Below are 13,924 nucleotides of genomic sequence, written 5' to 3'. Positions count from 1 at the left end.
CTCTGCAGAAAGGGATGGTAAACAGAAGTAGATAACTGTTCTCACATGTGTGCATGCATGCTAAGCCGCTTCAGCCATGTCTGACTCTGTGTGACCCTATGGACAGTAGCCTTCCAGGTTCCTCTGTCCGTGGGATGTCCCAGGCAAGAATACTGGAGTGGTTGCCATTTCCTCCTGCAGGGGATCTTCCTGACTCAGGGATCAAACCTCTGTCTCATGTCTCCTGCACTGGCAGGTGTGAAGCCCAAGCCAGGGTCAATAATGGCCACCAAGGACACATGTGTGTCCCCATATGTGGGGATGTGTGGCTTTCAGCATGCATGTCAGAGATGGCCATTTCTACCTCCAGCCAAGCTCAGAATCAGAGCTGAATGTTCTAGCTGCATGATGCCTTGAAAGCATTTTAATATAGTGATAAAACACAGAAGGGAACCAGTAGAACTTGGGACTTCAAAGTGACAAAGACAAGAAAAACCCCGTCATGATTATCCAGCTCTGGTCATAGGAGTAGATTTCTGGTTGGTGAAGACCATCTGCTGGTGACATGGCCTGAGTCTGGAGATGAGCACATTTACCTGGGTCGATATCACACTCGATTCTCTTAGCAGGTGCTGGTTCGTGACCTGGGCAGAGGCTATCTGCCCTGGAAGCTGCGGGCTGGCCACAAGCTGGGGACCTGGGCCGGACCTCTGCTGAAGCTGCTGCTGAGTCTCTGACCGCTGGGCACTGCTGAAGCTCAGGGATCCATCTGGCTGCTGCAGAAACATCTGGAAGCACAACAGAAAGGCTGTAAGGCTGTGATCACTGCCCGCACAGGCCCGCCCCTTCTTTGTATGGCCTGCCTATCCTGGGCACAATGGCAGCTTTCTTACTCACACTGACCTGCCTGGGAAGGTTCACCCACTGGACGTGGAGATACTGAGTGCCTGGGAGGCCACCCGCAGAGTGTGTGAACCAGAGAGGGGCAGCCGGTGGCAGGGATGCTGACCTGGCCCTCAAGAAGGCTCTGGTCTAGTGACGCGGGTCTAACAGTGTGAAAGATGCTGAGACCCAGGTATGCCCCTCGACATGCTCATTTAGTCTGTACTGGCTTGTCACTTTCTTATTAGAAGGAGAAACATCTTGTGAATGGAAGGAATAACACAATCATGGTGGCAGAGGGTTGGCTGACTGGTGGTGGGGGACACATCGTCCTGGCAGTAGGACCTATGCCCGGGCTTGAATCTCTGACCAGTGACCACCATCTGTACCCATCCTATGGTTTGTATCATCCATCCAGCTCCCGGCTGAGAGGGCAGTTCTGCCCTGGTTAACGAGGTGCCTCTGCATTCCCAAGAATGCAGGTAACTCCAAAGGATGACATAACATCAAGTCCATGAACTTTAAAATGATGTTTAAGAAAAGTTTTACAATCACCACACTAATATCTAAGTGTTATTTAGTATGTCTCAGACATTCAACAAGCACAGCTTTATCAGCCTGGTAGTTTTTTTTTTTAATTTAGTTTTTTCATTTGTTTTTATTAGTTGGAGGCTAATTCCTTTACAATATTGTAGTGGTTTTGCCATACATTGACATGAATCAGCCATGGATTTACATGTGTTCCCCATCGTGAACCCCCCTCCCACCTTCCTTCCCATCCCATCCCACTGGGTCATCCCAGTGCACCAGCCCAGCCTGGTGGTTCTAATGGCAAAGGTTTAAGAGAATTTGATCCAGTTCGTAGAGTGTTTAAAAGGCTATGAGAACCTTGGTCTACTCTGTTCATAAATTTGGTGTATCCAATTTAAAACAGTTTCTCAAGGGCTTCCCTGTTGGCTCAGTGGTAAAGAACCTGCCTGCCAGTGCACAGGACGCAGGTTCGATCCCTGGTCTGGGAAGATGCCACTTGCCTCGTCGCGTAACTAAGCTCGTGAGCCTCAACTCCTGAGGTTACAAGCCACAGCTACGGAGATCCATGCACCCACAGCTTGTGCTCCACAGGAGAAGCCCCCGCAGTGAGGAGCCTGCACACCCCAGCAAGGAGAAGCCCCCATTTGCCACAACTAGAGAAAGACTGCTTGAAGCAACAAAGCCCCAGAAAAGCCAGAAATAATACAGAAATAAAAAGTTTTTTAAAGAGAATTCCTTAAGGGCCCAGAAAGACTTTACTTCTTAGGTTTGTAAGTCTGCCTAGCCAGGAACATGAACTGTCTGAAAGGTTAGGCTACATTAAATTTGTAACTTAACAGTTTTCATAATGAGTGTTATTTACCATGTGTCAAATTTATAAACTAGTTGAATGTGAACACAAGTAAAAGCACTGGTATTTTTGGCCATGTCAGTAGATTTGTAAATAAAATGTAATCTGTGGATTGATTGTAAAGGTTTAAGAAAGAGAACTTTAGTAATTTCTATCATACTTTAAACTTAAGACCTGTGACTAGCTCTTTTTAACAAAAGTTCCTCTTGGGCATTAAAAACTGGTATTATCTGTACTATGGGCTTCCTGGTGTGGTGGCCCAGACGGTAAAGAATCTGCCTGGAATGCAGGAGACCAGGGTTCAGTCCCTGGCTCAGGAAGATCCCCTGGAGGAGCGAATGGCAACCCACTCCAGTATTCTGGCCTGGAGAATTCCATGGACAGAGGAGCCTGGAGGGCTAGAGTCCCTGGGGTCACAGAGTCAGAGACGACTGAGCAACTGACACTTTCACTTCCATTATCTGTATCAGATTCTTGACAAGCTGTATCCCACTGCATTTTTAGATCCTTAGCTTCGAGGGTTGAAAGACTTTCCCCTCTGATCGTCTAGAACTTTACCCCGAATTCCTGCATTCAGGGTGGCATAACCTCACACCCAGTATGGAACTGACATGCTGACACGTGCTGAGTGACAGGGTGGTTTTGGAACGACAGCTGTGGGATCGCTCCAGGCAGATGCTTAATCAGTTAGTTCCAGCATCTGCACCATAGGGTATGTCAAGCCCTGAGCAAGATGACTATCTAATGCCCCTCCAGCCACACCACCAGGCGAGTCTCCCCACTTTCCTTTCTGCCCCAACCCACCAGAAAAGCCTGCAATTTTGACTGAAGGCTTTTTGTCACTTTAGAAGTTAAGAAGAATTTTCTGGCTCTCCGTCCTCTCAGATCCAATACCCGAATGTTCAGAATTAGTGCTTTACACCACCTCAGCAAGCTGGCTGAGCACATGAGGTAATTTACATTACAGCAAAAACCCAGTATTCAAACTAAATAACAAACATTTTTCTGGTGATATACAGTTTACCTTCTGATTAGAGTTCAGACAAATGCAACCTTTATTTATGATAGGCAGTATCATCTAGCTTAAATCCAACAGACTTTAGTTCAAATTCCAACCCCACCACATACTAGTGGTATGAACTTGGGCTATTTTCAAAAACTTCAAATTGACTGTTAGTTTCCTCATTAATAAAACAGTACCATTAACACCATATACCTCATAAAAGATTTAATGGGATTTATGCTGAGGCATAACCCTAGGTGCTCAATAAATGTTAGGGGATAACAATATTTAAAATAAAAAAGGAGTTCCTTTTGCTCCTTTGCCTCTTTAGGCATACGAAAACTATCTGAGGACCTCCTTGGTGGTCCAGTGAGTAAGAATCTTCCTGCCAATGCAGGGGACACAGGTTTGATCACTGGTCTGGGAAGGTCCCATCCACATGCCATGGAGCAGCTAAGCCTGTGCAACCACAACTTCTGAGCCCTCGCACCCTAGAGCCCATCTCTGCAGCAGGAGAAGCCACCGCAATACGAAGCCTGTGTACTGCAACTAGAGAGGGGCCTGAGCACAGCAAAGATACAGTTAAAAAAAAAAAAGAAAAAAACTTAGAAGTGAATGAATAGAATAAATAAACGAACAAACAAATCAAGTTTTGCTCAAAGAAGGGAGAATGTTTATGTTTGTATTAAGGCAGAGACTGCTGGGTCTGCTACTCTGTCCCATTGATGTATGTTCTCTGAGGGCAGAAACCTTATTCTGTTTATTCCTGTGTCCCCACAGTACTAACCAATTGCCTGCAACATACTGGGTGTCTGCTAGATGGATGGATGGATGGCAGGGTGGAGGGGTGGGTGGGTGGTGTGTGGATGGATGGGGGGATGTATGGTGGATGAATGGATAGATGTGTGGACAGAGGGATGGAAAGAAGGGTGGAAGGATGGACGGATAGAAAGATGGATGAAAGAACCAATCAGAGAACACATCTGCCAGCGCCACAGGTGTCCTTCTCTATATTTCTTGGCATCACCAGTAGAGGGCATGAGTACTCTCAAAAATAAATTAAGAGGTGCTCTCCCAAGGACGCAGAGGAGAGCTGCTTTTCAGCTGAACAGCTCTCTATGTAGCACCCTTCATGATCCCATCTAGGTGCAAACACCACATCCTGAGAACGTCTCCCTCATAACCCAATCTTTTTTGGAAAAAAAATATATACTTAGCAAGCATCTCAGGCCTACATAGACTCAATGAAGCTCCAAGACAATGGAATAGGTAGGAAAAAATCCACTGAAGTTGGGAATAATGGACCTGGGGGGAGTGGGGAAGGGGTAGGATTTGCTACTGTGCATATCCATGCCCCTGCTTTAGTGACTGTAAAGGAGAATTGTATGGCTTAAGAAGATGACTTCTTAACAGTGCTCTGGAGTCAGTTTTATAGAAAGCCTGATTCAAGTGGGCAAAGTCATCTGAGAAAAAAAAAAAACTTTAATTTTCCACCAAACTAATCCTACTGCTCACATGTGGTTTTCATTGTTCTTATATGCTTAGCTTTACACAGACTTATTATTACAGAACATTTCAGAAGTACAGAAAATAGATACTGTATAATGAAACCCCATATATCAACGCTAGGCTTCAGCAATTATCCACGTTTTGCTCTTATTTAATCTATCCTCCCACTTTTTTTGGGAGGATTGGAGTAATTTTTACTTGCTTATCTTTTATGCTTGACTCACTTATTTTTTTTTTTTTAATCACATTTTGGCTGAACATTTCGGAACGTATCTCTTTAAATCCTTAAACGTGCAAAAATACATGAAAAAAGACTCTTTGAGGACTCGTTCTCTGGTTTAACTGTGGATTTCCAAGCTCATTGGAAAATTCCACTGCAAAGATAAGGTAAGGGAAGAAACCAGCGGAATAACACGTGGAGCCCTGCTGCCCACGTCATCACTCACAAAGCTCAGGTGCTTGACCTTGGGGGTCAACAAAATGTACTGTCAGGAGGAAGAAAAATAATAACGCTTCATACCAGCGAGCAAAAGAGATAGCCTTGTGTCCCTGTCACTTCAGAGTTCAGCTTTGAAAATAGAGAAGTCTGGGCTCCGAGGCGGATGTTCATCCGCCCACCTTGCTTTTAGCAGTTTCTGGCTCAGTGCCCTCTTCCTGGTAAAGTAAAAATTCTATTCAAGTCATTGGAGTCAGGAATTCTAGTCCCTGGACCCTGGATTGGTGAGGATCAAGATCAAAGCACTTTGTTGACCCCTTGTGTCTTCACATAAGTGCTGCAGTACTGTCCCTTGGCAACTTGGGGATGCCACTCAGGAGGCTGGGGGAAGCACAGGGCTGTGGGCGGGGCGAAGGGTTATAGGCGGAGCACAGGGCTGTGGGCGGGGCGAAGGGTTATAGGCGGAGCACAGGGCTGTGGGCGGGGCGAAGGCTTGTGGGCGGGGCTGGCCGGTCCCGAGGCCCCGAGCTGGTGAGCCTGACTGGGCTCCTCTGCCTACAAGGACGGGAGGGGCCAGGCCGGGCAGAGAGGGCAGCCCCGGGTTTAGAGCATGGGTAAAGCCCACCAGGAACATCTGTGGGGACCCAGGGAGGCAGGATGGCTGGCTCTAGGAGTCTCCAGGCTGCCCAACACTTTTGGACTACCCTGTGTTCATCTCAGTTCAAGGTGTTCTTATGTCCACAGGAGAGGTTGTGTGGATCGTGAGGGTGTGGGGGGTGGAGTGGACGGCAGGGTTAGTGCCCTAGCCATTTCCCTCAGGGGTCTCTTTTGCTTCTATCTGCTCCCGCCTAGGTGGGTGCCAAGGCTTACCTCACTCAGGGCAGGCTCCAAGTTGGCTACATTTACAATCAAAGCCTAGGGCCAAAGAATGCTCTTTGAAAGAAAAACAGTCCTGGACTGATTTAAATGAAACTTGGTAAAAATAATTTAACCTTGAAAGAGATCCAATATATAAGGTTTTTCCCTCCAGAAAGGAATCTCCAGATAGGATTCAAAGAAGTGACATCTGGGGTTGGGGTGGGGTGGGCTCCAATTAAAAGCAGCTGCTGTCAGAGGGCACCCCAATTGCCATGCTGCAATGGGGGTGGCCTGGGGGTGCCAGGGTGCTGACCTCCAGTGTCTGGCTCCTGGGCCACCCCCCTGCAGGGGGCAATGGGCACAGATTCGTGTCTCCCTGCATTCATGTTTTGGATGGGAGCAAAGAGTAGACCATCTCTTTGTCAGCAGCCTGGGTTGGGTGCTCGGAGAGCAGTCACACAGGTGCTGGGGAGTTTAAAACTCCATGGCAGGGAGGCTGGTGTCTGTGCGGGTGACTAACCACCAAACACATGAAACAAAGTGCAGGCAGCATAGGAAATGTGTGCCCAACAGAGTGAGGGGTGAGTGAAAAGGCCGTCATGTGAATTTTACGTTTGGCCTGGAGCTGGGGATGGTGGCGGTGGGGTTCCTTACTTGCAGTTCACTGGTAGAGGTTTCAGTTTGTTCAGGAGGCAGGGCACAGTAAGGCAGCCTAGTGAACCTTGGAGGGAGTCCTGGCTGCGCTGAAAGGGTGGATTAGGACACATCACACAGCGGTGGGGAGCACAGAGCCCGGGGACCGCTGGCCCAGTAAGGGGCATCACCTGGACGTTGGAGTCCTGAACCAGGCAGAGCTGCTCCTGGATCTTGTGCAGTTCTTCCTGCTGCCACCGGATGTTGGCTTGCAGGATGCGTGTCCGCTGCTCCAGCTGGTCTTTGATGGTCTGGAACATGCTGAGCTGTGCTGAAAACTTGAAGGTGGGGTCAAGACACAGAACCCAGTGAGCGCGCTATTTCAGCCATGCAGACGGATATTGCTGTTGCTCTGAGTGGCCCGTGCACTTTCAGGGCCTTTCCCTCCCTTTGCAGCATCCCTGACCCACTGCTGGGGAGCTTGCCCATGGGCACGGGCTGGATAAGGGTAGGGGTGGCCCTGGGACTCCCCTGTGAGCTTTTCTCAGGCCCATGAGGACCTGCAGGTCTAATTCATTGCACTCTCGTCTGGGAGGGCCAGCTCTGGGATTCATATAAACTGTGTATATATATGGGCTTCCCACATATATATATGTGGCTCAGACAGTAAAGGGCCCACCTGCAATACAGGAGACCTGGGTTGGGAAGATCCCTGAAAGATGGAAATGGCAGTCCACCTCAGTATTCTTGCTTGTAGAATTCCACGGACAGAGGAGCTAATGCACTGTTAGTCTGGGAGGGCCAGCATTGGGATTCGTGTGGAATGTGAATATATACATACATATATGGGCTTCCCAGGTGGCACTAGCGGTAAAGAACCTGCCTGCCAATGCAGGAGACATAAGAGACGCAGGTTCGATCCCTGGGTTGTGAAGATCCCCTGGAGTAAGAAATGACAACCTGTTCCAGTATTCTTGCCTGGAGAATTCCATGGACAGAGGAGCCTGGCAGGCTACAGTCCATAGGACTGCAAAGAGTTGGACAACAACTGAAGCGACTTAGCACGAACGCACATATAAGTGAATTGCTTTGTTGCGTATCAGAAATTAACACATTGTAAATCAACTACACTTCAATAAAAAATATTGGTTAAAACATCTGCTCCTAAACATTTGTTTAAAAATATCTGCTCTATACCAACCGTATCACAAAAATCTCACTGATCAAAACACCAAGCTAGGATTTTGAAAGAGAATTCGATTGAGAAAGGAAAGGTCTATCAGGTATTCAGTTAAGACAACAAAAGACAAAAGCTCCTGCGCTGGGTTCCCTAAAGTCTGGAGACTGTCCAGGCTATAACACCCAAGTCCAGAGAGGATGCTCTGGACTGCCCCTTGGCTCCCAAGGGAAACAATGAGGCGGTTGGAGGCAGTCATCAGTGAGGGCTCAGCACCAAATTTCATGAGTGTTAATTACTTCTAGTATTATTCTTATTTTCCTAAGGCATTCCAGGAATCCCCAAACACGAATCTCTTGTTATATTCTTTCTTTAAAATTTATTTACATTTAATTGGAGGATACTTGCTTTACAATGTTGTATTGGTTTCTGCCAACATGAATCAGCCACAGGTACACACATGTTCCCTCCTGTCCTGAACGTCCCTCCCACTTGCTATCCCATCCCACCCCTCTAGTTTGTCACAGGCACCAGGTTAGCTCCCTGCGTCATACAGCAAATTCCCATTGGCTATCTAGTTTACATATGGTAATGTATATACTTCCACCCTACGCTTTCAATTCGTCCCACTCCCTCCTCCTGTTGTATCTACAAGTCCATCCTCTAAGTCTGTGTCTCCACTGCTGCCTTGCAAATAGGTCCATCTGTACCATTCTTCTAGATTCCATACATATATATATATGTTAATATGCAATATTTGCTTTTCTCTTTCTGAATTACTTCACTCTGTATAACAGTCTCCAGTCTTGTTATATTCTTGATCATGGCCTTTTTGATAAAGAGTTTTATCCCAACTTAGAGACACGTTAGCAACACACCATGAAGCAAAAGCATCACTTACCCAGATAGCCAATTTCTCAGAGTTTGGATTTTATTTTATACTTCCCCTTTCCCTGATGGGGTCCCTCAGTGATAACATCAGTGAGGGGAAAGATAAACCTGCAGAATCTCATTTTTCACATGAGTAGGCATGAGAAAAACTGACATGAAAGGACAACATTATGCAAGAACCTCTTAAAGAATATAGCTATTAAGTATAATATGCCTAAGAGACTAAGAACTGTTAGTGTTAATTAAAATGAGGTTCAATATATGAAAAATTAGAATTCCAAAAGGGCCTTCATCACACCATGACTTATTATAAAACAAAGACATTCTTTCCTATGGAAGACTCACAAGTTGAAGGAATTCTCATTTCAAGGGCCTGTGGGTAAAAGAAGTTACTTTCTACCAAATGTGCCTTGGGAATTTGAAGACAGAAAAATAATTCTTTTTTTCCTAATGAGGATGAATAGAGATCGTGTTAGTCAATTCTGCATGGGTTGGTTTTACACCCTTCCTTAAGCCTGACTCTAGCAAGAGGCACATGCTAGCATGTGTCTTTCTTATTCTAGGAAAACATACGAGGCCACTGTTAATGGGACAGGCATATGTTCTAAAAAGATTTTCATCAGTGGTGCCAGGTTGGCAGCAAGACAGACTCTACATTTTAGCAAGAGTATGGCCAGGGGCACATGACGATAGACTGCCTCCAGGACCCCCTTGTGGCCAGGGAGGGGGCAAAGTTCAATATCCCATAAAAGAATTGAAATCCGAGGCCTGACCAGTCGGCTCAACTGCTCTTGGAGTTCCACAGGCAGTATATATATATATATACATTTTTTTAAACTGGTTCTATAAAAACACACACTGCATGGTGGCTTCTCTGTTCACATGAGTATCTCTCCCTTCAACTCTGAGTCCAAAAGCGAGGGCCCTGTGACAAGCATCCTTGCCTCCTTCACACTCACTCCCTGACTGACCCAAATAGTAACTCACTGAATGTTGTTGAAACAAAGCAGGAATTACTCCGCAAAGCCCTGATCCTTTATTTTTTTTAAAATGTGGTATTTGTAGTACTGGACTCAGAGCTTTTAAATCCTTGTAGAGTCTTCCTATGACATTTGTCCTAACTCAGACCTTCTCTAAAATATTGTGATCGATCAGGAGTCATGAAAAATGAGAGGAACACAGAAAAGTGGCCAAGAGACGAAGCAAGATTGCTGACAGGATTGAGAGATGGGTGCCGGGGAAGATCAATGGGAGGATGGACGGAGATGAGGACAGCGGGGAGAGGCAGGGGAAGGGGGGGGGTCTACAACTCAACAGGCCCTGCCTGCACGTGGGGAGAAAGAGTCTCGTTTTGGGGGCCTTGGTCTGGAGCCTGTATGTTGGCACCAGTGCACCCACACCCTCCAGTGGATTTCAGCATCCTGTCTCAAGGAAGTGCCTCACTGGGTCGCCCTTGCCCTGAGTCCCAGACTCACCTGTGACACCGGGGCAGGTGGGCTCTGCAAGATGGTCTGAGGCAGGAGCTGCTGTGTGAGGTCACAGGACGCCGGGGCCGGCAGGGGGGCCTGGGGGAGAGAGAGAGGGTGGCTTTGATACATATAAGCTTCTCGGGGTTATTACAGAAGTGATGGGGCACCGTCTCTCAGCCAGCTGGGCTCTCTGGCTTCAAGGAGGCCCTTGAAGTGGATCTAGGATCTAGGATCGGCCCTAGAGTGGATCGCTCACTTCTGGAAGGTATATGTTCCCCTGAAAAGGTGGGGTCACAGGCTATTACCCTTGCAGGGAATGGAGTCAGAGCTGACACACAGCTGGTAATGGGTGGGGGTCCTGGGACCACTCAGGCCCGACGTTCCCACCATGGTGTTTTCTGCAGAATCACCACCACCAGCTGGAGCTGGGCATTGTCACGCCACCCTCCCTCCCCTCCTGTTCTTGGCTCCATTTTTGGTGGATTTGGTTGGTCTTTTCCTAAACTGACACTTTCTCAGTGATGCTGTACAGCAGAAAGAATGGGAACTCATAACCAGTGTTGGCTCTGGGTGGCCTTTCGGCTCAACACTCACACTAACGTGGACAGATGCACCGGCACACTATCACTGCCTTGCCCAGGCACTGTTTGTGGCTGCATTTTCACCGGACACTGCTGGAATCTGGTGGAGCGAGTCCTGCAAGGTCAGCTGAATCCCAGAACTTGTGGGCAGGGGGCTGTGGGGGGATGGACTAGAATTGGGGGAGAACAATGTGTAGAAACAAGAAACGCAACCCTCAGCTTCATGAAGCTCTTGAGAATTTTTAAAAGTAAAAAATTCTTTTGAAGCTATTCCATCATTGCCCCAGGCCCTGGGGGCTATGAAAAGCAAGTCCAATGGTAGGTTGCCCCCCAGGACAGCACTGGGGGCAGAGCAGCTTGTTTTGAATGAGAGTCCTAGGGGCTGGTTCCGATTCTCCCAATTTTGTTCCATTGCTCAACTGGGTGGAGGAACCCTGCCACCCGAAGCTGTTAGAAGACCAGTTTGCTAGAGTGGCTAGAAAGCCAGGTTTGGAACTGGATGACCTGAGTTCAAACAGCTCTTCTGTCCACCTCTCTGAGTTTCAGCTTCCTCATCTATCACTGTTTCTAGCTGTGGCTCATTTCTAGAGTCTCTGCCACCACCTGGTACTCTCTTTGATGTGTTAACTCACTCACTTCTCAAGCTAGAAGGTATTATGATTATTCCCAAACCTAGACACAGGTTAGTTAACTTATTGAGAGCCACACAGTTAATAAATAGATGAAGTGAGTGATATTTGAAGCAGGTGGCATGAGTCCAAGCCTTTTTGCTTCACTATGCGTACTGCATTTTCAGTATTCCTGAACAAGTGGAAAATTTGAGGAGCACTTTAGAAGAAAGGTTTGTTGTTGTTTAGTTGCGATGTTGTTTCTTTTTTGTGACCCCATGGACTTTAGTCAGCCAGGCTCCTCTGTCCATGGGATTTAACAGGCTAGAACCCTGGAGTGGGTAGCCATTCCCTCTTCCAGGGGATCTTCCCAGTCCAGGGATTGAACCTGTGTCTCCTGCATTGGCAGGTGGGTTCTTTACCACTGACCACCTGGGAAGCCCATGAAGAAAGATTTAGAGGTGTTCAAGAAAAGAGGTGGTCTCCAGGGACCAGGAGCTCAGACAGTAAGACTCTCACGTTTTTTGGCCCCTTATGCATGCTCAGTTGCTCAGTCGTGTCTGACTCTTTGTGACCCCATGGGCTGTAGCCTGCCAGGCTCCTCTGTCCATGGGATTTCCCAGGCAAGAATATTAGAGTGGGTTGCTATGCCCTCTTCCAGGGGACCTTCCCAACCCAGGGATTGAGCTTGGGTCTCCTGTGACTCCTGCATTGCAAGGGGATTCTTTACTGCTGAGCCACTGGGAAAGCCCAGTGACTTCACTCCCATCTCCAAAATGTCAGCCAGGGATGGGAAGAAGGTACTTGGCAACTATCTGAATGTGAGCCCTAAATTTGGGGACACTTCCCCCCTCAAAAGCAAGGTCTGTGTCCCACTCCATGGGTGAGCTTGTGACTACTCTGACCGAGCGGGATGGTGGAGGTAATGTATTGGGACTTGAAGGGGAGGGCACGGAAGGCCAGGTGGCTTGTGTTTGGCTCTCGTGGGCGGTCCTTCTCCAGAGTCTTTGTCTTGGAACCCGGAGCCTTGCTGGGAGGATGGCATGGAGACGCCCATGCAGGTCAACAGAAGATGCTCTTGGCTGAGCCCACCTTCAGCTGGGGAGGCACAGGCCAGGGATGTGGACCTTCCAGCCCTGAATGGGGAGCCCTCCAACACCAGGCAGTAGAGAGGAGTCACCCCCACTGTGCCCTTTCTGAACTTCTGACTCAGAATCCGTGAACATGGAAAATCCTGGTAGCTTCATGCCACTGAGTGTGGTGTGGTTGGCAGCTTGTGATGGATCACTGGAGTATGGTAGGTACATCAGTGACTCTGCATCCAGCCAGTGTGCTTTCTAGGAGGCCACGTTCCCTGACATCATGGAGTGGTTGTTCTTCAGTCACTCACTCATGTCTGACTGGGACTCCTGGCCTGCAGCACACCCTGTCCTTCACCATCTCCGGAAGCTTGCTCAAACTCACGTCCATTGAGTCAGTGATGCCATCCAGCCATCTCATCCTCTGCTTCTCCTCTTGCCCTCAATCTTTCCCAGCATCAGGGTCTTTTCCAATGAGTCCTGGAGAGGCCTGGCATGTATGAAGGATGCTGCCTGATTCTGGGTTGACCAATAAGTTCACTTGGCTTTTACATAAGATGAAATGGAAGAACCCAAACAAACTTTTTGGGCAGCCCAATATATGCCAAGGGACATTTTTGTTGACATCAAGCTTCTTAGACACCTTCACTGGGAATAGGGGTCCAAAATGGGAGGGTCCTGATCATGTACCCCCAGAGGTTCTGGGGATGGGACCCCCCCAGGCTTGAAGTTTCAAGCTTTAAAACTCCTTTGGATTTTGCAATCTGTGGATATACATCCATGTTAATTTTGGGATCAGAGTGTTTCAAATTAGTTGCCAATTAAGCTACTTAGCTTCCCACCCCCACCCGCCACCCACAGTCTCTAAGTAGAGCGTGTTCTCTAGGAAGATGCCGCCTGCAGTCCCGTGGCCGGGCAGGCCCCTGCAGTGCTGTAGCACAGTCTAGGGGGACGGTTTGGGGTCACACACATACCGGCATCGCGGCTGCCTGGCTGAGTCCTGGCACTGGGAGCTCTTGGGCCGATCTGGGCAAAGCCGGGGTGCTGGCCTCTGCCCTCAGCTTGCTTGGAGTGGCTGCAAGAAAACATGGCACCTTGCAGACTTGCACACACTTAACAGCTGTCTTATCAAAAGAGGGAGAGAGAACTTCCTTCGTGGTCCAGTGGTTAAGAATCCTGCCAAGGCAAGGGACACAAGTTCCATCCCTGGTGTGGGACGATTCCACAGGCTGTGGGGCAACGATACCTGTGCACCACAACCACTGGGCCCACGGCTGAAGCCTGAGAGCCCTAGAGCCCGTGCTCTGCAACAAGAGAAGCCTCCACAATGAGCAGCCCGCGCACCGCAACTGGAGAGGACTCCCCGCTGGCTGCAACTAGAGAAAGCCTGCACACAGCAGTGAAGACCCAGCACAGCCATAAATAAATAAATAAATAG

The 13,924-nt window shown here is 48.2% G+C and overlaps 1 protein-coding gene across 12 annotated transcripts in view; it reads right to left on the bottom strand.

The window, feature by feature from the left end:
• Positions 1-13,924, bottom strand: part of NPAS2 (neuronal PAS domain protein 2) — a 198,652-nt gene that overhangs the window by 12,610 nt on the left and 172,118 nt on the right. For 10 of the 12 annotated variants that reach the window (XM_070475081.1, XM_070475084.1, XM_070475119.1 and 7 more), the window contains exons 14-17: positions 13,461-13,561; positions 10,225-10,314; positions 6,873-7,019; positions 576-767 (exon numbers count right to left, since the gene is read on the bottom strand). In XM_070475081.1, the coding sequence (XP_070331182.1) occupies positions 576-767; positions 6,873-7,019; positions 10,225-10,314; positions 13,461-13,561 (530 nt within the window). The remainder of the gene's footprint in view (positions 1-575; positions 768-6,872; positions 7,020-10,224; positions 10,315-13,460; positions 13,562-13,924) is intronic. The other 2 variants (XM_070475108.1, XM_070475097.1) reach the window with 2 other exon arrangements.

Source organism: Odocoileus virginianus, chromosome 2, assembly GCF_023699985.2.
Source record: "Odocoileus virginianus isolate 20LAN1187 ecotype Illinois chromosome 2, Ovbor_1.2, whole genome shotgun sequence".
NCBI lineage: Eukaryota > Metazoa > Chordata > Mammalia > Artiodactyla > Cervidae > Odocoileus > Odocoileus virginianus.
The sequence above is the reverse complement of the archived record's forward strand: the minus strand, read 5'-3'. Positions and strand labels throughout refer to the sequence as shown.